The 25,429-nt window shown below is 41.2% G+C and overlaps 1 protein-coding gene and 1 long non-coding RNA gene across 3 annotated transcripts in view; one reads left to right on the top strand and one right to left on the bottom strand.

The window, feature by feature from the left end:
• dab2ipb (DAB2 interacting protein b) overlaps positions 1–25,127 on the bottom strand; it is a 137,008-nt gene extending 111,881 nt beyond the window's left edge. The window contains exons 1-2 of one of the 2 annotated variants that reach the window (XM_082169004.1): positions 25,033–25,127; positions 18,690–18,816 (exon numbers count right to left, since the gene is read on the bottom strand). In XM_082169004.1, coding sequence (XP_082025130.1) covers positions 18,690–18,816; positions 25,033–25,056 — 151 coding nt within the window. In that variant the 5' untranslated portion in view covers positions 25,057–25,127. Of the gene's footprint in view, positions 1–9,302; positions 9,489–18,689; positions 18,817–25,032 lie in introns of those variants that run through there. The other variant, XM_082169006.1, reaches the window with a different exon arrangement.
• Positions 1–25,429, top strand: part of LOC309498358 — a 179,194-nt gene that overhangs the window by 37,071 nt on the left and 116,694 nt on the right. The window lies entirely within an intron of this gene.

Here is a 25,429-nt window from a genome sequence, read left to right as displayed (position 1 = left end):
AACAAGTAACATGTTCTCATCATTTTTTTACATAGTAGGCCTATGGTAGGCTAATTGGAAGAAGAAAAAATCTAAACAATAAGCACGACAGTCCATTTTCTGCATCGCCAATAGGATACATGTCATAATGATTTTATGCGAACCTGCCTAGTTACCGGCAATAGCCTACTTTTTAAACAAATTAGTTTTCAATCAATGTAACTATTCATAGCCTACCGCTTAGACATATGTCATATTCTTGTTAAAAAAATGAGCATGTCAACATGTTCTGGGAGGAGACGCGAGCGCAACCTATTAACAATTAGTCCAGCCGTGGAGAACACCCGCTTGGATGGCACAGAAGTCGCAGGCACACTCAAGTAGGAGATTGCTAACTTACGTCTACCCAAGAAACTAGCCATTGACTGCTGGGTGCTGCCTGAGGAGGATGAAGCTGCTCGCGGGTGTTTTGATCTCAGGTGACTATGCGTCGTTGTTGTAGAGTGGTGTATGCCAGCTTTGCTTGGCATAATTTACACTCATTGTTAATTTTTTTAAACGAGTCCCACACGGAGCTTCTTGGTTGTTGCATGGTTGGTCACAGAGTTAACGGTCACGAGGTGCTCTTATTCTGTTGTTTGTTTACACTATGTACACAACACAGGTAGCCTAGATCGCACAGTAGGGGGTTTCATTCATGTTAGCGCCACCTTGTGTCCCTGACAGGAAAATACCCTGCTGCGCAATCTCCGACAGTAGGCGCGGCATCAATTATGTAGAACACATTGGAATTGTACGAAAATATAACGATATTCGAAAAAGCTATTTTATGATAGAATTTCGCACGTAGCTCGACTATTTGAAGAGTAGTCCCTACTATCCAAACAGCGTTTCGCATTCAGATGTGACGGCAGAATTAATACATTACCAAAATGTGATTACAGAATATATTGAAATTATCCATCAAACTGTCATTTTCTCCTTACAGTCTTGCGAGTTAACAATAATGCCTGACCAGTAAATTACTTGGTGAACAAAGAAAATATTTTGGCATTAGGGCATTGGCATTAGTTAATGCATAAAAATTTAAAGGTTTTACCTTATAAATTGAATTTAGTTTAATTCATTTTAAAATTCGTCACCGGAGTGAATGGGAACATATATAAGTGGTTCTTAAAGGATAATTCCGGTATTTAACACCTTGAGTCTATTTTGTAGTTTGTTATGAATGAACTAGAGTGGTGGACACAGAAATTTTGATGATGGATCCTGTCTCGACTTTTTGACTCTTTTAGAATCGCCTTTGACCGCTTCAGAGTGGCTGTCTATGTAACATGTCCTTAAAACAACCCTTAACGTTCGTTTTCAAAACTGTGCAACTCACCGAGTGGTTAGTGGTGTTCGTTGATGATTAAAAACAAATATATAGGAGCAGTGTATGATTTCAATCCGTGTTATTTGCTATAGTGGAACTATTTTTTTAAAGTCGTGGTGTCACTTCCTGTTCAGAGGCCATTCACACTGAAACTCAAGAAAATTATACCTTTAAAACATCACATCAGATGATACACACAAAAGCAAGAAACTCTGTATCATTCCTTCAGCTAAAGTCTTCTCATGCTCAAGAGCCGAAATGCAGGAGACAAAGCCTTCATTGTGCATGACCCATGGGAAGTCCGGGATGAGCCCATGTGAGAATGGCCAGTGGTCCTCATGAGTGCCTGTTCTGAAAGCTGAAAAATGGCAGAGCACCTGCATTCCTGCCTGGAACTAAACAAGAGCAACATTCCAGAGTCTGAAAGGGCCGCCACACTTTACCACCTGGGAGATAGAAAAGCCCTCCAAGCGGAGGAGTTCTGGCTTAAACCTCCTTAGAATGGCTCAGAATGGGTCCCGCATGCTTGACATGGTCTTGCTGCACAGAATGGAATTCCACACTGGACCTACGAAATGACTTATTAGCATATGGAGAGCAGTGTTGGTTCCACATTCAATACTAGACTGTAAAAAAAGACCTGCCAAAAATACAATAACATATACAGTAACATAACGGCAATTATTTTCCAACTTTCCAACATAACGGCAACTAATTCCAACTTTATATCACAATTACTGGTCTTAATATTTGACTTTGAGTCAGAAACAGATTTTAATAGTGAACTTCTCTTAGCTCTCACAGATCTCCATCTACCTCAGCTCTGCAATTTCATAAACTAAACAAGAGAGGAAAATAGGCCAGACGAAAGACGGATTAGACTCTACGCGCTTACTGTGATTAGCTCTTCATCTGGGAAGCGCTTAGCAGTCATACATGTTCCTTTCACCAGCATCCAAATCAATGCTTTCAACAGTGCTTAGACTGCTCAACAAAAGTGTCTTCTCAGGCCTTTTGTTTTCAACATGTACAATGGATTGGAATTGGTAGTCACTTCCAGCAACGCTATTTCTAAACACATGCACACAGATCTACAGAGCTCAACATGTAGGCCAAAGCCCTATTTTGACAAAACTAGTTTTCCTGAAGAAGGTTAGGGAAATTTGTCTATATTGTCAAAATCATCTATATTGAACACTGCATTTTTGCATACAAGCTCAAAAAAATATTACACAGCACATTATAGACTGCTTTTTTGCCAACTCTGGATTCCTCTGAGAACTCTAATACCATCCAAATAGGAAAGCATGTGAAAGCCTTTTTTCCCCACAACACAGACCTCTCCTAATTTATTTTGACCTTTAATCATATACTGCAACATTACTGTGGTTTGGTGCTGATTATTTGTTATATTTTTGAAAGAAATCTTGTTGCAAATAAATCAAGTAAAATCAAGTAAATCACCAAGAATGCATTTATTGCATAAATATAAAATTAATATTGTTAATATTGTGATTTTTTTTTACAATTTAAAATAACTGTTTTCTATTTTAATACTATAAAAATATAAAAATGGAAAACAAATGATTCTTTGATGAATAGATAATTTTAAGAATTTAGTTTATTTGAAATAGAAATATTTTGTAACATTTTAAATGTCTTTACTGTCATTTCTTATCAATTTAATATGTCCTTGCTGAATAAATTAATAGTTGCCAATTCATTTCTTTCATAAAAATAAATAATTAATAAATTATCAAACAAAATCTTACTGGCCCCAAACTTTTGAACGCTAGTTCTCTGTCATCCTACTATTGTCCCAAACCTGTATAACTTTAGTTTCTTGAATGGAACAAAATAGAATATATTTTTGATATTGCCAACACAACTGAAGTCAGCGGAGTCTAAAACAACATTTTTGGGTGAATATTTCATGCAATAAAATTTTAAAAAGCCATTACAAAACAGACAAACTCATCAAGAAACACAGATGGCTATACAGTAAAAGCTGTAACTTGTCATAATGGGTTTTAGGCCATTCAGTTTTGGATTCAGTTTTAGTAACCACTTAAAAAATGTTGGTGAAAGAAAACAATATGACTTTTTCTTAGCAATATTTCTTTCCTCAGTGTTACTTTATACAAGGCAGGAAGCATCTGACAGCCGCATCTACTATGAACTCACAGAAACACACACTCACGCCGCAGTTCTCCCATCACCAACAAACAAACTGAAACTCTACATAAGTGCTCAGATCAGAGAGCGTCTTCAGAAAACAGACTAGATCTACAAGTTACAGAAACCCCCCGAGGCATTTAAATGCCTGTGACGGACACAATTCTCCTTTTTTTCTGTAACTAAACAATTTCTCTGTGAAAAACTTCTTGTCTGTTCAAATTCACTGTAACGATGCATTACTGCCTCCACCACTCGTTCTCAAGTTCTTTCAATTCTTTCAAACTATTAAAATCTGACTCACGCTAACTTGTACAATCTGTGTTCAATTGAATACAAATGAAAGTCATACCTTCTATATTTGTAAAAATGTATGTGACAACCAATTTCTTTTTAAAATCAAGTAAGGCAGGGAAACACTATACATCCATTCAAATGGTATATTTTACCATTTTCTTATGTTTTTGTCCTATGACGGGTCGTGGGGGCATTAGGCAGGGAAACACCCAGTCCATCATAGGGCTCCATTCAAATCCTCCACACACAATTCTTCAAAAAACACAGTTTTAAGTCATGCATCAGTCAGCTCCAAGGTATTGGAACATAATAATGTATTATTCACATAATCTGCAGCAACGATACAATATAAAAACACTGACTATAAAAGCATACAATATGACATACTGTATGAGAGTTTTGCTACAAAATGTTTCTGTAAAATATACAGTGAACAGCCATGTACAATAAATATATACAAAAGCAAGATTGCTAGAAAGTCCGATCTGATTATGCCATACTTTGATTTCTACAAGTGGTGGTCTGTGAACAATCTAAGGATATGAAAAGGGTTTGACGTTTCAGAAACCCTGGCCTATGTCATTGCTAAAGTGTCATATTTATTTATTCTATAAGCAAAGAAAAAAAAGTTGAGTAAGCAAGTAGTACTACTCATTTTTATTTGTTCAATATTTAAATAAATAATTAGATAAAGAAAGAAAAACTTGCTAAACTCCAATCGAAAGAGACCCGTTTCAATTATCTATATTTATAATGAATAAATCAGACACGACTTCTCATTTATTTGAAAAGTGTACTTCATACTGAAGTAATCCTACAATCACCTATTAAAAATGCATTTTGATTATTTTGGAGCACCGGCATCAATATTCTACACAATCTGATCCCGTATTTGAGCTTGTTATTCTCCAGAAATGAAAACCGCTTTGCATAAATGGAAGGTTGCCCAGACCAAGATTAGATTTGTTTCTGAAGAGGAATGAGATAGCAGCACTGCCACATTCAAGCAGAGAAGTGTTGATTAAACCCCTCCTTCTCCCACCCTTTCACTCTCTCTCTCTCACTCCATCAGCTTATTACTAAGCAACATCGCAAAAGTTTTGTTTCACACAGATTTTTGAGGTCGATCTTCAAATGCTCGGAATACAAATGCGCGCCGCATATGCAAACATGCACACATACAACAAACATAAAGATAGACATATGGACACATAAAAATAACTCTGAAAGTTTCAAATACCAGCATACTTGGCTCACATACAAAGACATTGCTGCTGGACAGGCAGATGGTGGCAAAGGATCCCCGAGAGTCTTAATAAGGCGCTAGCAAAAGCTGAAGGATAGAACATCAAACTTGATCTGCTCCCTTACTGTTCTCATGGGCTTCTGTAGCGAAAGCCCCTTTGAGCAACTCTAGAGACGAAGCGTGAAACTTTCTCACATATAAACACCCAAAAGACAAAGGATAATATAAAGACATTATTCCCACAAGATATTAAGTTAGATGGGAGAGTGCATACACATACTCTTTTGCCTTTGGTCTAATAATTAGAGAGTCCCCTCCAGTCAAAGCAGACATGTATGCAGCTCCCAGAGGCCAGAAGTGACTCAGAAAGAATGACTGAGAGATTCTCTTGTTTATCACTTCGTAGTAATCCCCCACACTCCCTCCTTCTCCCGCTCCACTTGCTCTCTCCTCTCCTCTACTCAAAGAAAAGGAAGAGTGAAGTAGGACGACAAACAGACCTATTTCCATCTCAATGAGGGCCAGGGGTTCGGTGTTCTACCTCACAAGAAATGACTTTCTCTCTCGACTCTCTCCCAAATGCTTTTAAGACCCCATGAGGTTGGAATTTTGTTGCTTTTACTCCACTTTCATTAACATTACGCTAGCTTAACATTGAAGCTAGCGTACTCTGTAGTGTAACACATAAGATATTCCCATTAAACATTTTGTCTTTCTCTTCAAGGAAAACATGCTAAATACTGCACTACACAGGTTTATTCAATCAACTACACTCCAGAATGAGAATGTCCCTCCCACTAACAACACCTACGGTGACTAGCAAGAAGCAAATCTTGATGTAACTAAAGGTGTGAACCCCTCATATTTAAGCTCAAACTTCCTGTTTTCAACAGACATGCATCAACACAGGAAAGCAAAGTACCCTCATTAAAGCCCCTTTCACACAGAGATTCCGGAAAATACACGGATAAAGTGACCCGGGATTTGACCCGGGTTCGTTTGATTTTGGTTCATTCACACTGCCAGTGATTTTCCGGAATCAGAGAGTGCGTTCACACACAACCTGTAAAAATGCCGTAAAGACACGTGACATCGATGTGACTTGTAATCTCAGCAGCGTCTTAAGTTTGCTTATGAGCTGCAATCTCTCTCTCTCTCTCTCTCGAGAAACCACGCTTGTGCATTTTTTTCTCTGATTCCATCATAAACTTGTGCTTTACGTACCGTTTCACAGCTGGCGAACGATCCCGCGCTTCAGCGTCATCACTACGACACGGCATTATTACGGCTTTTGTTCACACAGCGCGCGTTCCGGGACTGAACACGACAATGTTACTAGGTCCCGACCCGGCATCGATCCCGGCATAAATCCCGGGTCGAGTTTGCGTTCACAGTCACACAGAAGGCGCTCTGGCAATTTGCCGGGTTCAAAGCGCTGTGTGAAAGGGGCTTAAGAGATTTATTGGGGTCTTGAACTGATCTACACACTACACACTTTTTTTATCAGCATGGACAGCTGTGACCACACATTAACTGAATTCTACATTGATATTCTAAATTGATTTACAACAGCTTATTTTTTTTATTTTTTTTATTAATACATTTACATATGTTTGGCCAGGTAACCCAAAAATGTGTTCATGTGGTAACTTCTGGTTTTAACCTGACGTAATGACTGAATCAAACTGTTTTAAGGGTCAGATCTAGCAGAAATAGTAATCCTGATCATTTGGTATATTTATGGCCGTCATTGCCATTCTTTAAAAGCAATAAGCCACTCGAGGCCTATCATTACAGTGATTTTACCAGTTAAGGGGGGTTTTAGGGGCTTTTCATCATGCCTGATTCAAAGGAATAATGGAATCCTTAAACTCGAAAACATCATAAGGATTAAATAAGCCCCTGTAGGTTAAGAATCAGACGGTAAAGCGTGGAATTAGCACCCTGCTAACATACACTATAGTGAAATAACAGAAAGAAGATTAGATTCCCTGGAGTGGTAGGGGAGAGAAGTAACCAAATGATGTTGATCCCTTTCATTGCCCTTGTCGCACACTCTCTCTTATCTTTAATTACTCTCTCATCCTCTCGTCTAAATGCTCACTATATTAGAGACAGTCCTCCACTTCATCTCTGCAGCAGATGACACAAGATACACCAAATGCCAAGAAAAAATCTGGCCCTGTTTTCATAAAACGTTTTCTTTCTTTAACTTCTGTAATTGGTTTAGATTCACAGATATGAACATTCAGAGCTGTTTTTGCTCCGCTTCTATAAATTGATTTATCTATAACCATAAGTGCATCTCTCAACCAATTATGATGCAGAACGCCAGACCTTCATCAGATCCTAAAGCTTTTAATTCCTTCATTCAGCTGTTAAATTACACATTCAAAAGAAACGCTCTACACGACACTAACTGATTATGGGTACATCAAATGTTCTATCTGTGGATTGGTCTCTGTATAAGGGTTTAGCAATCTCAAATCGCATAGGTAGTGATACATTTCCATGGCAGAGGACTATGGGAGGGCATCTACTCAGCTAGGGCAGGGCATTTGTACCATGTTATTTGGGGCTATTCTGGGATATTTTGAGGTTTGGCCTGCATTTAAGACAGATGTTGGGCTCAACGACTGTGTCATGGATCTGGGTTCCCTTGGCAGGACTTACTTTTTCTTTCTTGCTAGCTTTCTTTGCAATATCTCCATCTCTCTCTGTCCAGCGTATCGACCCAATTGGACCCTGAACGTCCTGTTTCCCTGAAATATTTTGGCGGTTGACTCATTCAGCTAACCGCATTCTTCCAGAACTCCTCCTCTGCCGATCAGACCTGCACCGTACTCTCTGCGCACACAGACAATGGAAAAATACTCAAATAATAATTAAATCGTTAGGTTTTAGAGAGCTCTGACCAGGGAAATTGAAAAGTGTGAGTGGAAAAGAAGACCGAGAATGTGAGGGAGAAGAGAAAGAAAGACAGATTTATTTGTGTACATAAGTCAACCGCCCGTCCCATCCCGCTCACTCACTCACTCACTCTCTCTCTCTCTCTCCCACACATAGATACATCTACTCTATCCCTCTCCACAAACTAAAGCCACAAGAGACACACAATTCAGAGAAACACAATTCCTTTAAAATGTTAAACTCCCTCACACACTCTAGCATAATCATGTATGCAGACTGCAGCAGAGCACACTCCAGTTACCCACAACTCACACATACAATCAGAAAATATAACTATAAAGCTTAGTGCAGATGGACAGAGAAAGAGAATGACAAAAAAGTTAAATAATAGCCTTATGCTACCTGCTTGAACTACATAAACATCTTCAGTAAATCTTTGGACTCACAATGATCATTGTAAAGACAGACATGCATCTAGTTTAGTCATAGGCAGACTTTTGACTAAAGTCTGCTTCACATTGCAGCTTATTTTGGTCAGAAAACACCCACTTAGACAGGAATAGACTAACTGATGGACATGTAATGCCATAAAAAAAAAAAATTTAATATGCCATTTAGCACCGGGTTTACATAAAATGTATTATACCACAATAATAGACCAAGAGAGAGATAGACAGACAGACAGACAGATAGATAGATAGATAGATAGATAGATAGATAGATAGATAGATAGATAGATAGATAGATAGATAGATAGATAGATAGATAGATAGATAGATAGATAGATAGATAGATAGATAGATAGATAGATAGATAGATATGACTACAATTTCGTACTAAAAGAATTAGATACAGATTATTTTAAAATAAACTCTGAAACAGTGGAACATACAGTTCTGCAGTTCAAGCAGGTAGCATAAGGCTATTATTAAAAGTATTAGATACAGATTATTTTTAAATAAACTCAGAAACAGTGGAACATACAGTTCTGCTCAAGGATCTCTCATTTACATGCTACTAACTGCTTTCAATACAACTCTTCACAACTGCACATGCAGTTTCAAAGACTGTGAAGCCACTAATATGGCAAACTTTGCAAGTGTTTTCCATTTTTCTGTGCAATATGCATCGGGCGTTCAGTGAACGGACTGCGGGTGGTCCATAGGTGTGCCGTCTGAGGCTGAGAATAGTTTTCAACAAACTCATGCATGTACTCTTACAACATTTTAAACACACTATGCCAAAAATCCATCTCCAGTCCACCAATACTGAGCCAAGGGCCAAGAGCATCTTTTCCATCTTTTCTCCTCAAGCACTTACCGGACTGACCCTCCGACTCAGGGCTCGTCTCAGACTCCATAACTTCCCAGACTGTCCAACAACTGAAAAACTGTGCTGAAAGGAGACAGATGGAGGAGAAAAGAAGAGAGAGAGAGAGAGAGAGAAGAGGTGCTCCCTTCACCCTATGTGTAAAGAACCACTCTGTGCCCCAACTGCTGTCCTGTGTTTGTCTACTGCTCCAGAGAGAGAGACAGTGAGAGAAAGAGACAGAATTGATGCATTGTGGCGCATGCAGATCGACTACTCCTGTAAGTTGCGGTTTCTCTTTTGCTCCTACTTCTCACATGCTTCTTAAAGATACAGTATCAGCAACGATACTTTTCACAAGCCTGCATATTTTCCTCACGCTGTAGACTCTTTACACAAGGCCTTACATATAAAATGTCTAATATTTATGGGCCCCTTATGCCACTAATGAATATCAGTCCTTATCAGTTAATATCAGTAAAACATGTGCTCACATTTACAATTATCTCATTCTGAAATTCCCCATGACATCTACTACATATCAAACGGCACACTGTCACATTAGTCTGTATGAGCGCTAATGAGCAACTAGCATACCGTCAGTCTATTTCAATGAGCCTTTAGTTTGGTATAATTTTGCCAAACATCTGAATGAGCAATAGGACAACAGCTTTACAAACTATGACTCACTTTGATGTTTGTCTGTGAGGTTAACAAGCTACAAGCACAAAGTGATTTAAAGGCATTTTGACATGTCAGTACCCAGCATTAGCAAACCGAGAATATATTACACTTAGAAACTCAAAAGAAGTTGACACTACTGTTGTTAGGTATTTAAGGGATTTGTTTAAAAGGCTCTCTGGTGAGTATTTGAGCTTTTAAATTGCAGTGTTGAGGTACAGTGCATACTTTCTGCTCTTCGACCCACTAGGGAAAATAATTCTGATGTTTAGGCTGTAAGGTTGTCCCTGCTCTCCCCCTCTGACATCAAACAGAAGGTGCTCTAGTTCTCAGAGGGAGCAAAAGAGTGCTTTCTTTTTTATCATTAATCAGTTGTTCAATATGGGGAGGGGGCAAATCTGAAAATACAGTTATAAATCTGATCAAACAATCACCCTAAATATAAATGTAACATCCCACCCTCCCTTCAGAGCATCTCCAAAGCCACGCCTCCTTCAAAAGATATGAACACGTAAAGCAGGAAGCAAACAAAAGCTTCACGAGAGATGACGTTAAACTACCTCACGTCTCAGAGCACATAACATTACAATAATAATAAACATTACCAACTTAAAGAGCACTGACCTGTATCACCTGACTGCTGCAGATTAATTTCGCCATTGATAGTGTTGCCATTGAAACGCATAAATTTGAGTCACAAACCGCTCCGAGTATAACGTCACAGTTCCCTTTCAAGGGAACTCGCGTTGCGTCGAAATTGACGCTATGGGGAACGCTTTGCGTGATGACGTCTTGAAGCACATGTAAAATCAGTCCAATGGTGTGGTGGAACGTCAGAGGCGGGTGACGTCACGTACCAGGAAGCTATAAAAGCCAGCCCGAAACAGAAAACGAAAGCTTTCTGAGTCTTCAGTTGCACTCTGTGTGAAATCTGTCTCTGTATATTTGGTGTTGTCTGTCTATATCATATATATATATATTCAGTATGGCGAGCAAGCAGCAGTATAGGTTGTGTGTGCACCCCTGCCCGCGTTATTTAACGGGTGGGGACACTCACATCCTTTGTGTTGTTTGGGAGAGGAGCATGCCCAGTCAGCACTCGAGGGTGCTGGCTGTGAGCATTGTGACGCGCTGCCTTTGCGTACGCTCCGATCCCGCCTGGCGTTCTTCCAGAGCGCTCAGGATCGTGTTCCCCAGGGCTCTGGTCCCGCCGCTGCCGAGGCACGGCGTTGATCACAGACCTGGGGTTCGCAAATGGATCTATCAGTGGATGCTGAGACGGGCTCTGCCTTATCTCAGTCTCCTTCTGATAGACCCAGTGCCTCTCATCAGGGTTCGGAAGCACGCGCTGCGGTTTCTTCCGCCCCGATGGAGGCACCAACACTGCAATTTTTCCAGCTCTGAGGAGTTGGATGTTGTTAGTGTTGACGCTGAGTCTGAGGATTCGCCACCTCAGTCTCATGCGTTTGAGGAATTGCTTGATGTTGTAACAAGAGCTGTCGAGCGATTATCTATTGAGTGGCCAGAGGATCGGCAGGGCGCTCGTTCGAAAAGCAAGCTCGACGAGCGTTTCCTGCCATCTCGTGCACAGCCTCAGCGCAGAAGCCTTCCGTTTTTCCCCGATCTCCACACTGAGGTGTCGAGATCGTGGGGGAAACCAGTGTCATATAGAGTGTATACTGCACAAAACATCACACTATTCTTCCATTCACAATTATAAAGAGCATGGTTATGGGGAGATGCCGAAGGTGGAAGAGACGCTCGCGAGCTATCTCTCTCCAGCAACGGCATCTTCTCTGAAGGCTCCTGCACTACCATCCAAGCCAGTAAAATTTACATCTTCCCTGGTTCATAAGGCTTATGCCGCCGCCGGCCAAGCTGCAGCGTGTTTACACACAATGTCACTAATGCAAGCGTACCAGGCTGAATTATTGGGTGATTCTGAGGAGGGCGGGGGTATTAGTTCCGAGACGGTGTCTGAACTGCGTAGAGCCACAGATTTGTCTCTCAGGGCCACCAAGGAGACGGCTAAATCCATCGGCCGCTCTATGGCAGCCCTGGTGGCCACTGAGAGGCATCTGTGGCTCAATATAAGTGATATAAAGGACAAAGAGAAACATGTTCTTTTGGATGCACCGGTTTCCACTAAAGGGTTATTTGGAGATGCAGTTAATAGTGCTGTAGCTAAATCACAAGAAGCTTCAAAACAGGCAGCTGCACTTCAGAAACTTCTCCCCCGCCGTTCTTTCTATGAGGCTGCTGAGCGGGAGCAGCCTCACTCCTCTAAAAAGAGCGCTGAGCACCGTGCCACTCAGAAACAGAGCATTTCCTCCCGTGCTCCCCCACAAAAATCTCGCGGACACGGAGGGCGCTCTCAAACCCAGCAGTCTTCGAGGGGTAAAACGGATCTGCGGACCGTTATTACCGCCAAGAAGGCTGCTGGGAAAAAGTCCTGACGTCCGAGGGCTCAGGACAAATGAGGGTAGTCCCCCCCGAAGCAGAGCGATCAACACCTCGTTTTACGGTGCCCGTCTCTCTTCGGTGCCCTCAGGGGACCGGTCTGCCAACCCTGCCGCCTCCGGTGAGCACGTATCTCAAGGACCACCCGGAAACGTAGTGGCCTCGGGATGCCCGCCCCCTCTGAGGAGGGTGCTAGAGCAGTCTGTTCGGTCGTTCCCTGCCGGTGCGCCGTTACAGGGCAACGAACCGACTACTCAACAGCAACAAAATCCAGAAACCAGTCTCGAGAGGCTGGTACCTCTAGTAGAATCTTTGACATTGTGGAAGCTACTGTCAAATGTTTCTCGTTGGGTCCTGCAGATCGTGGAAAAAGGGTATCAGATACAATTCAAGAAATGCCCACCTCGGTTTATGGGGGTCCTGCCCACAATGGTGGGCCCCGAGCAGGTTCTGGTTATGGAACAGGAAGTAAACACTCTGTTAGAGAAAGGGGCCATAGAATATGTACCTCCCTCCAACAGGGAAACCGGGTTTTACAGCCGGTACTTCATAGTTCCAAAGAAGGACGGGGGATTGCGTCCCATTTTAGATCTTCGAGTTCTGAATGAGTCAGTCATGCAGCTCAAGTTCAAAATGTTAACATTGAGACAAATTGTGCCACAGATCAGGTCCGAGGACTGGTTTGTCACGATAGATCTCAAGGACGCATATTTCCATATTTCCATCCGTCCGTGTCATTGGAAGTTCCTGAGGTTTGCTTTCGGGGGCAAAGCATACCAATATCGAGTTCTTCCATTCGGCCTGGCTTTATCACCCCGCACTTTCACCAAATGCGTGGATGCAGCTCTGGCGCCCTTGCGCCTTCAGGGTATTCGCATATTGAACTACATCGACGATTGGTTGATTTTAGCTCAGTCGCATCAGTTGGTGATTCGGCATCGAGATGTCGTCCTCGCCCATATGAAAGAGCTGGGGTTACGGCTGAACGCCAAGAAGAGTGTGCTTTCTCCACTTCAGAGGACCACTTTTTTAGGCGTGGTTTGGGATTCAGTGTCGATGCAGGCGCGCCTGTCACCGCCACGGATAGATTCCATCCTTGCAGCTGTGAAAAGTGTAAAGCTAGGCCAGCTACTCACTGTCAAACAGTTCCAGAGACTGTTGGGTCTCATGGCAGCAGCTTCCAACGTGATACCTTTTGGACTACTGCACATGAGGCCCCTGCAGTGGTGGCTCAGGACCAGGGGGTTTTCCCCGAGGGGCAACCCATTTTGCACAATCAAGGTCACGCGGCGATGCCTACGTGCCTTGGTTATGTGGAAGAAACCTTGGTTCCTGTCCCAGGGCCCAGTGTTGGGAGCTCCTTGTCGTCGCAAACTGCTAACGACGGATGCTTCCCTCACGGGTTGGGGAGCGATCCTAGTGGGTCGCTCATCTCAAGGTCTGTGGGAAGACCATCATCGTTCCTGGCATATCAATCGCCTAGAGATGTTAGCTGTCTTCCGGGCTCTGAGGAGCTTTATCACAGATCTCAGGGGACACCATGTGTTAGTGCATACGGACAACACGTCGGTAGTCGCCTATATCAACCACCAAGGGGGTTTGCGCTCGCGCCCATTATCCAATCTGGCACGCCATATCCTCTTGTGGTCCCTGGGGAAGTTGCTGTCACTCAGGGCAGCCTACATCCCCGGGGTCCAGAATATAGGAGCAGATACTCTGTCGAGACAGGGGCCGAGGCCCGGGGAATGGAGGCTCCACCCCGAGGTGGTGGAGCTGATATGGAGGGAGTTTGGCCAAGGACAAGTGGATCTGTTTGCGTCTCGAGAGACGTCTCACTGTCCACTTTGGTTCTCCCTCACGCATCCAGCTCCTCTGGGACTGGATGCTATGGTACAGACGTGGCCGAGGCTACGTCTGTACGCCTTTCCCCCAGTTGCTCTGCTCCCGGGAGTTCTGGAGAGAGTTCGCAGGGACCGGGTTTGCCTGCTTCTTATAGCCCCGTGCTGGCCGGGCAGAGTATGGTTTCCCGATCTTGTGTCCCTCCTCGACGGGCATCCTCTGGAGCTTCCTGTCAGGAGGGACCTTCTGTCCCAAGCAGGGGGCTCGATTTTTCACCCCCGACCGGAACTGTGGAACCTGTGGGCTTGGCCTCTGAGGGGGCCCAGCTCATAGAGTCAGGTCTCTCAACTGAGGTTGTTGAGACCATTCTACAGTCCAGAGCTCCCTCCACGAGGAAACTTTATGCCCTGAAGTGGAGAGTATTCATTTCTTGGTGTAGTGACCGTCGGTTGGATCCAGTCAACTGCCAAATTGGTACAGTTCTGGAGTTCCTGCAGGACCGGTTCACTGCAGGTCTGACCCCGTCCACTTTAAAGGTTTATGTGGCGGCTATAGGTGCTTACCACATTCCTTTGGGTGGAATGTCTGTGGGGAAAGACCCTCTGGTATCTCGTTTCCTTCGTGGAACTTGGAGGCTGAGGCCTGCAGTTCGCTCTAGGGTGCCACCTTGGGATTTGTCCATTGCGCTGCAAGGCCTTTCCCTGGCCCCCTTTGAGCCCATTGAGGAGGTTCCTGAGAAATTCCTAACTCTGAAAGCTCTGTTCCTTCTCGCCATTTCTTCTCTCAAGAGAATAGGGGATCTCCAAGCATTGTCGGTTGCTCCGTCATGCTTGGAGTTTGCTCCGGGTATGGTTAAAGCTTTTCTTCATCCTAGACCGGGTTATATCCCCAAGGTCCCCACTAATGTGGCTAGACCTATTGTTCTGCAGGCCTTCTGTCCTCCTCCTTTTCAAAATGCGGACCAGGAGGCGAATAATTTGCTTTGCCCTGTTCGGGCGTTAGACGCTTATGTCCACAGAGCTGCCCTGTGGCGTAAAAGCGATCAATTGTTTGTATGCTTTGGGTCCCCTAACAAGGGAGGTCCAGTGTCTAAGCAAAGGATGAGCAAGTGGGTGGTTGAGGCTATCTCACTTGCTTATGAGGCGGCTGGGCAGCCTTCTCCTTTGGCTGTCCGGTCGCACTCTACTAGGAGAATGGCGGCCTCTAAGGCCCTTTTATCAGGAGTATCTTTACAGGACGTTTGTGATGCGGCAGGTTGGTCCTCACCGCACACCTTCGTCAGGTTCTACTCTTTAGACCTAGACTCTACTCCAGGGTCTCAGGTTTTGTCTTCCTAGTGCTGCTCACTTGATTTCACACAGGACAGACATTTGTAGCTATGGTGGCGTTGGTATAGACGTTCCCCATAGCGTCAATTTCGACGCAACGCGAGTTCCCTTGAAAGGGAACGCCTCGGTTACGACTGTAACCTCGGTTCCCTGAAGAGGGAACGAGCGTTGCGTCACCTTGCCATATCTCCTTCATGCCTGTCAGCACGACTTCAGACTCCACGAAGCTTTCGTTTTCTGTTTTGGGCTGGCTTTTATAGCTTCCTGGAACGTGACGTCACCCGCCTCTGACGTTCCGCCACACCATTGGACTGATTTTACATGTGCTTCAAGACGTCATCACGCAAAGCGTTCCCCATAGCGTCAATTTCGACGCAACGCTCGTTCCCTCTTCAGGGAACCGAGGTTACAGTCGTAACCGAGGCGTTTTCCATCTCTTCAAAATTGCAATAGTTATGGTGTGAAAGCAGCATAAGCTTGTTGTTTTGGATTAGGAGGAACTGTAAAAGGTGGCTTCTGTTTCGGTTGTGTGATTGGTGAGTGATGTCTGTCTAACTCTGCACAGCATGAAAAACGCTGATGACGTGTGATGTCTCCCTATAGGCGGAAGTATGGAACTGTACGTTGACAGGCTGGTAGGACATCGTATCATTGCATTCGGAACGAATTCTTTGATTGGACGAACATTTTATTGTCCTACACCTTCCATATACGATATTCTGTATATATTCATATAAATACATTTAGACCACTTAACTTAGTGATTGCTATCAGGATGTGAAGAGACTTTCAACCAGCATAACAAAAACAAATCTGGACCTACCCTGCATTTAATGTACACATATAACTATACTGGACTTATAATTAACTATGTAGTTAATAATTAACTATATATTCAGATTTATAACTGTACAGTATATTCAGATTTTATATAATATCCTGTGTGGTCCCCATAACCAAGCCTTTAAGCCTTTTTTTTGCAAGTAAGCAAAATAAGTAAGCGAGTAAGTGAGCAAGTAAGTAAGAATTATATACTGTAAGTAAATAAGTAAATACTTAAATAAATACATACATGAATAAATAAATGAGCAGTATAATGTTTAGATGAAGGTCTTTGAGTTTGAAAAAAAATTACAAAGTTGAAAAGTCTCAGTAAATCAGAATGTCTCTGTCAAAAAAACAACAAAAAAAACCACAGCACATTAATTAAAAGCAGAGCATACTGGAATAGAGTGTATTAGGGTCTGTGTTTCTGCATATGCCTCATGAGAAGTTGTGTGTGATCACGGTTATTAATACGGGTGCAAAAATTGCATTAATTTATTAAATAAATTGTCCACTAGTTCAGTAATAAATCTGATTAATAAACGCTTATGTCCAGCATATCTATACACTACTATAAAACAATCTGAAAATTTACAACACACGCACGCACGCACGCACGCACGCACGCACGCACGCACGCACGCACGCACGCACGCACGCACGCACGCACGCACGCACGCACACACACACACACACACACACACACACACACACACACACACACACACATTTGTTTCACAATATTTGTGAGGACATCTCATAGACATTGTTTTAAGGTTAATGATATTAATCGCCTGACCGACCCCTACCCCTAAACCAATAAACATAAACATGATTTGGTCGATTTACAAGCCTTTTTAACTAGTGAGGTCCAGCTTAATCAGTGTTCAACCCAATACACCCTTAAAGGGTGACTTAAAAAGTAAATTTGGCAGCGCCCATTTTGCAGCAGCATGTGCATGGGGAAAAATACAACATTCGTTGGTAGGCCAGTCAAATTGTAAAAAACAACATCCGCCAAATAAAGTATGCACACATCAAATATAAAAGTTAACAAAAATAAGTGAACAAAATAAATACACAATGAGTATTATGCTTGTCTTTTGCCAGAAGAACAGAATATTGTAGCCAACATCCTCCCCTGCTGGCCTCCATAAAAAATGACAGGCCACAAGTAACTGAGTGCAAGGTAGCAATAATAATTTCTCACAAAAAAACTAGTACTATATAATACAACTACTATATATATATATATATATATATATACCCCTACAGATGATCCAGAATGCTGCAGCTCGTCTTGTCTTCAACGAGCCCAAGAGGGCCCACGTCACTCCTCTGTTCATCTCTCTGCACTGGCTACCTCTAGCTGCTCGCATCAAGTTCAAGGCACTGACGCTTGCTTACAGAACTATCACAGGCTCAGCTCCCTCCTACTTTCACTCACTCCTACGAGTCTACATCCCTACCAGACACCTACGATCGGTCAACGAGCGACGTCTCGTGGTTCCATCACAGAAAGCCACAAAATCACTTTCCAGAACATTCTCATTTACAGTTCCATGCTGGTGGAACGCTCTCCCCACCCTCATCCGGAATGCAGAATCCCTGACAACATTCAAAAAACAGCTGAAAACCAATCTCTTCCGTGAGCACTTAACCTTATAGAAAAAAAAAAAAAAAAAAAAAAAAAAAAAAAATCCTTTCCCTTTGAAACATCACTTATCAGGCTTAGGCTACTCTGAATAATACCTGAACTTCGTATTTTGAGCACTTCCTGCGTTGTTGTTGCTTTTGCCTCTTTATGATGACTCGCTGAACTTAGTCCTAATTTGTAAGTCGCTTTGGATAAGGGCGTCTGCTAAATGACTAAATCTAAATGTAAAATGTAAATATATATATATGCTCTCTTCAGTAAACAGCAAATGTCTTTGAAAATATGTATCAAAGGTAGTTTGTGACTAAAACAAATTACAAACTTTGACCAATACCTTATAATTATGATTAATAAAATAAGTAATGATGTTTTTATACTATAGGATATACTTTTCCAACTTTGTCAGTTATTGAAAATTAGTGAAATTTTTTTATGCACAAAGTTACTTCTAGCAGATGAAATAATTTAAGAGACAAGCATAACTAGAAAACTACAATCAAATTTTTTTAATTACCTGATATTTCAAAGTTTTCTATGATCATAGGAGACCCTAGATAGACAGTTGTTTGGCTGTGTTATAAACATGTAGGTTAATAGTAGTGCACTCACTGCTGTCCACTGAGAGATGGCATTGGAATTCAGGGAACTGCGTCTCCACAGGAACACTGATGGTGCGACGCAGCAGTCTGGATTGGCAGGTGTCAGTCCTGTTCCCCTGTAGGAGTAGAGGGTGTATCTGAGAACGGGACACATAAAAGAGAAACAAACACACAATTACTCATCTCATGAACAATATATTCAATTTATATCGAAGAGATTCAAGTTAAAAAGACAATCAGAGGCAGCAAGACATGAAGAATTCAATAAAACAAGCACACAGATAGACAGAATTTGACTTTTTAATTAAAGAGATTCTAGCTACTTAAATTACTTATACATAATTAATATGTATATTGTCATTTCATATATAATGCCATGTCATAATTATGCAATAAAAGCAGCTAAAGATCATTATAGGGACCAAAAATATATTTTTAATAAAAAAAAAAAAAATAATAATAATAATAATAATGACAAATAATGAAAAATATAATTTTATGGACAGTAAGAAATATTTTTAGACAGAACATTTTCTCAATTCACACACTATTGGCAGGTGAAAAAGATGGTGGCAAAAAGATGAGAGGAAAACATAAGGAGAAAGAGAGAGCTTAACTCTGGGGAATTCAGTGTAAGATCTGAGCACCTCTAACTTCCTGTATGACTTTGCTTACCTTCCCAGAATCATGTTTCCGGCACACATTCAATCCTCATGGTATTAAAACCAAACTCTCTAAGCATGCATTCTCGAGTCTGTGCTAGTGTGCTTTTCTTGTTCTTGTCAACCATAATTTTGCCCTCAAGAAACAGTCCACGTTCAATTTCAGCCACAGCAATCTGGTTTAACTGACAGTCTAAACCAATAACAATGCCATTTTTGTTTCATAACTGATATTTTCCAAATACTAAAAATTTGAAGTGAGTGAAATTAGATTAATTTTATTACTTGTCATATTAACACCACCCTACAAGCTGATTATTTTCTAGACCTGTACTTGGGAGTGAAGTACTTGATCTGAAGTAAATCAGTGCTAAAGGGCTTGGCATAAATTATAGCACACACACAGCTAGTTAAAAATAATATAACCTAACCCACACCCTAACAGAACACTTTCTGCATTTTTATAAAAATCAAATCAAATCAAATAAAGATACATTAAAAATCAAATAAATACTATAATACTATATACTATGAATACTATAATCTAACCCTAACCTCCACCATAAATGAAAACATTTACAATAAATATAAAAAAACTTTATTTAAATAGTTTTTATAGTGTTTTTACAAATGAGGACATTCACAAAAGGGATACAGTAAATTTAATAAAAACGTAATACTAAATGTGCAATACTAAAAAGAATCTTAAAGCTGCAAGGGCCAAGCATCCCCGCAAACTCATAGAAAATAGTTAAAACAATCCAAAGTTTTTATTTAGTACAGTGGCTAAATTAACAAATAAACAGACATCCACTAAACTGAATATTTAATTACAGTTCAGTAGTAATGACTTCACTGAGAAAATCGAAAGCATTATAAATACAATTATAAATGTACAACCTTTGACAGCATCTTATGATTGAGCCTCATATATCGCTCCCAAAGTATAATTGCAGTGCTTTACAACCATAGGACAGGAAGAGCTAAAACTTTGTCACTGCATCTAATCTAACAACATGTTTATTTGATCCCATGCCAACTAAATTATTGAAGAAGTTGTTACCTGTATAGCAGAAGAGCCTCTTCTAAATATTATTAAGTCCTCTTTGTCTCTATGTCTTGTCTTAAGAACCTCTGATTAAGAAACCACAAATGGATTATAATGAATTGGCAAATTACAAATGTCTAAAATGTTAGAAAAAGCTATACAGTGGGGAGAACAAGTATTTGATACACTGCCGATTTTGCAGGTTTTCCTACTTACAAAGCATGTAGAAGTCTGTAATTTTTATCATAGGTACTCTTCAACTGTGAGAGACGGAATCTAAAACAAAAATCCAGAAAATCACATTGTATGATTTTTAAATAATTAATTTGCATTTTATTGCATGCCATAAGTATTTGATCACCTACCAACCAGTAAGAATTCCGGCTCTCACAGACCTGTTCATTTTTCTTTAAGAAGCCCTCCTGTTCTCCACTCATTACCTGTATTAACTGCACCTGTTTGAACTCATTACCTGTATAAAAGACACCTGTCCACACACTCAATCAAACAGACTCCAACCTCTCCACAATGGCAAAGACCAGAGAGCTGTGTAAGGACATCAGGGATAAAATTGTAGACCTGCACAAGGCTGGGATGGGCTACAGGACAATAGGCAAGCAGCTTGGTGAGAAGGCAACAACTGTTGGCGCAATTATTAGAAAATGGAAGAAGTTCAAGATGACGGTCAATCTCCCTTGGTCTGGGGCACCATGCAAGATCTCACCTTGTGGGGCATCAATGATCATGAGGAAGGTGAGGGATCAGCCCAGAACTACACGGCAGGACCTGGTCAATGACCTGAAGAGAGCTGGGACCACAGTCTCAAAGAAAACCATTAGTAACACACTACGCCGTCATGGATTAAAATCCTGCAGCGCATGCAAGGTCCCCCTGCTCAAGCCAGCGCATGTCCAGGCCCGTCTGAAGTTTGCCAATGACCATCTGGATGATCCAGAAGAGGAATGGGAGAAGGTCATGTGGTCTGATGAGACAAAAATAGAGCTTTTTGGTCTAAACTCCACTCGCCGTGTTTGGAGGAAGAAGAAGGATGAGTACAACCCCAAGAACACCATCCCAACCGTGAAGCATGGAGGTGGAAACATCATTCTTTGGGGATGCTTTTCTGAAAAGGGGACAGGACGACTGCACTGTATTGAGGGGAGGATGGATGGGGCCATGTATCGCGAGATCTTGGCCAACGACCTCCTTCCCTCAGTAAGAGCATTGAAGATGGGTCGTGGCTGGGTCTTCCAGCATGACAACAACCCGAAACACACAGCCAGGGCAACTAATGAGTGGCTCCGTAAGAAGCATCTCAAGGTCCTGGAGTGGCCTGGCCAGTCTCCAGACCTGAACCCAATAGAAAATCTTTGGAGGGAGCTGAAAGTCCGTATTGCCCAACGACAGCCCCGAAACCTATCCAAAGAAGGATCTGGAGAAGGCCAAAATCCGTTCTGCAGTGTGTGCAAACCTGGTCAGGAACTACAGGAAACGTATGATCTCTGTAATTGCAAACAAAGGTTTCTGTACCAAATATTAAGTTCTGCTTTTCAGATGTATCAAATACTTATGTCATGCAATAAAATGCAAATTAATTACTTAAAAATCATCCAATGTGATTTTCTGGATTTTTGTTTTAGATTCCGTCACTCACAGTTGAAGAGTACCTATGATAAAAATTACAGACTTCTACATGCTTTGTAAGTGGGAAAACCTGCAAAATCGGCAGTGTATCAAATACTTGTTCTCCCCACTGTATATGCTCCTTCTTGCATAAAAAACAAACAAATCTGAATGATTTCAGTCAGAATTCGGGATTCAGTTATCATAGCAAAGAAACATGTCAACATTGAATTACAAATGAATTGATCCTGATCTTAGTGCTGTGTTTGACACTACAGTTCATGACATACTCTTAGATCGATTATAAAATTGCACTGGTATTCAGGGACAGGCATTGAGGTGGTTTAGATCCTACCTGTCTGACCGTTACCATTTAGTTTATGCAAATTGAGAATTATATAATTTAACACCAGTAAAGTGTGGAGTGCCATTGTTACGCTGATGATAGGAGGATAACACACCATGTCACAAAGCTCAAATCATCTCAAACTTGTTTCTTGAACATGGCAATTAGTTCACTATATTCATATGGACAATACAATAGAGCACCTTTGGGATGTGGTGGAATGTAATTCGCATCATTGATGTGCATTGTGCAGCCGACAAATCTGCAGCAACTGCGTGACGCTATTACGTCAATATGGACCAAAACCTCTAAGAAATGTTTCCAGAACCTTGTTTAATCTATGCCATGAAGAATAAAGGCAGTTCTGAAAGAAAAAGGGGGTCCAACCCGGTACTAGCAGGTGTACCTATAATAAAGTGTCCGATGAGCGTTTTTCACCTAGACCATATGAAATTTCTAAATGATCTAAGTTGACAGAGTGTGTTAAAGACAGTTACACAGTACATGTGTACATTTCTGCTTTTAAATTCCGATAAGTCAGAGATATTAGTTACTGGACCAAAAACCTGGACACAGAATCTCTTAAAATTCCATTTGCATCTGGAAGGATGTAGGCTACTGTTGCTTCGTCTTCTACAGTTAAAGATCTAGGTGTTATATTAGACAGCAACTTGTCTTTTGACAGTCATATTTTGCATGTTACAAAAAAAACCTTCTTCCACCTCAGAAACATCGGCAAGCTATGTTATGCTATCGGGTTCTGATGCAGAAAAGCTAGTAAATGCATTCATGACCTCTAGACTATATTACTGTAATGCACTACTAGGTGGGTGTCCTGCATCCTCAATAAACAAGCTCCTGTTAGTCCAAAATGCAGCTGCAAGACTTCTCACCAGGTCAAGAAAATATGATCATATAACCACAATTTTATCATCTCTGTCATCTCTGCACTGATTACCTATTACCTAGTCTGCATCGACTACAAAATATTGCTACTTATAAGGCCATAAATGGTTTAGCTCCTGTGAATTTAACCGATCTTCTATCACACTACAATCCATCACACTCTTTAAGGTCACAAAACTCTTTGGTAGTACCTTGAATAGCAAAGTCCACTAAAGGAGGGAGATCGTTTTCATATTTAGCTCCTATAATGTGGAATAGCCTTCCTGATAATATTCGGGGCTTAGTCACTTTCTCCCAGTTTAAATCTAGATTAAAGACACATCTCTTTAGCCAAGCATTCATATAATGCATCTTATAACCTTGTACTCCAGTTATAACATACCAGATGCACATGATTATCTTTTGATTGAAATGTTATGAACAGCAGCTACGCTATTTAATTTCCATTTGCTTTTCTGTTTCTACTTAGGGATGCTAACTAAAGATTCACCAGCTTCAGTTTGGATCCAGCCTCTTACAAAGATTTCAGATGACCTAAAACCTGTTAAGAGATGATCCCAAACCCTGTGAGGACTTCAGATGACCCCAACTCTAAATCAACATACAAAACTGCCAAATATATATATTGTCATCATTGCTTTACCATGCTAATTGTTTTTGCTTAAATTAATACACAACAATAGCAAGTTTCAAGTATTTGTAAAATACTACCTTTTATCAAAGGTGTCTTTATAATCTGTTAATGTTACTTCACTTTATGTAAACTTTTCTTGTTTAATTTGATTATTATCGGTTTAAACATTGGGTAATGCACATAGTAATATAAAAAAAAGAGAGCTCTAGGTAAATGTGGTTGAGTAAAGCACTCCCAATTAGTAATAACATCTAGGAACCTTTCTGTAGACCAGCAGGTACAACTATATACATTTTTTTATAATAATAAGTACAGCAAGTAAACAAATTGCTCAGAGCATTAAAGATCTGGCATGGCCAGGAGAGAATCTGTCTCTTGATCCCTCCTTCAGTAGAGAATCATTCACCACTGCTCTGCCAGGCCACTAATAGATGTCTGGAGATTTATTACAGCGCTGCTCTCCGGCTGATAACAGAGGTTTCGACATACAGCGTGAGCTATGGGGGAACGGAAAATCCTTTATCGACCATGGTACACAGCATACATTCTTTGCAAGTGTGGGCCACATATTGATCGTCCCTGTGAAACGCTGTGTGTCTTAGCTGCCATGGCGAAAAGTGAGCTCAGGGAGCCTGCTGATGTACCACATTTCTGCACATGTCACGATGACAAACTACACACAGCTACACACCATCCGCTCTCATGTGCTTGCACTAGTTCAGTCCAGCAGATAATACATCCCCCTTCTGCCTCTTCCCTTCTTTTTTCTCACTCTCTATTTTTTCATTTACTTTTAGTATTCATTTCTGCACAAAAATACAAAATAAAAGTGTAATTTATTTCTGTGACTATACTAACTAAACTTTGAATGTGATTTACAAGACCTGTGTCAATACAGGCATACCAAAGCTGTTCAGTGAAGTTTAATTCCAAAATATTTGACCACCACCGAATGTGGTTTCAGTGATCTGATGACAAAATGTTTTAAACCAACACCTCTACATTGTCTACTTGATTGGATCACCTGCAATGCATGTAAATACCTCAGCCAGTTAAGAAAATTCCATGATTATAACAATTGTAAGGGCATGTGTTAAAATGAGAAAAGGCTCTCTGTGTCTGTGTGTGTAATACCTCCTCCCTGTCCAGCAGCAACATCTGATAGTCGGTGACCACGCAGAATTTGGGGTTCCACACAGCATGTTCAGCATACGGGTGACCATAAGACATCCAGTTGCCGGGAGGACCCCTCATATCTGACAGAAAGAAGGAAGACCAGAAAAAGAGAATAGTGATAATGACAACAAAATTGCACCAGGAAAAATCAGGAGAGACATGTGACGTGAAGGAATTTATGCATTTCCTTTTTTGGATCATGTATTTACAGACTGGTTTGTGACTTTGAATTTACTCCTCCTCTTTACAAAGGTCAAACAAAATCCTGAAAGATCTACAAAGCAAAACAGCTCCTGAACTTGAAAGCAGACACGTCTTCTACCCGGAACACATTTATATGGTAATGAGCCCCCTG

Source organism: Leuciscus leuciscus (assembly GCF_965113295.1).
Source record: "Leuciscus leuciscus genome assembly, chromosome: 5".
Taxonomy (NCBI): Eukaryota; Metazoa; Chordata; class Actinopteri; order Cypriniformes; family Leuciscidae; genus Leuciscus; species Leuciscus leuciscus.
This window is presented reverse-complemented; position numbering and strand designations above follow the sequence as displayed.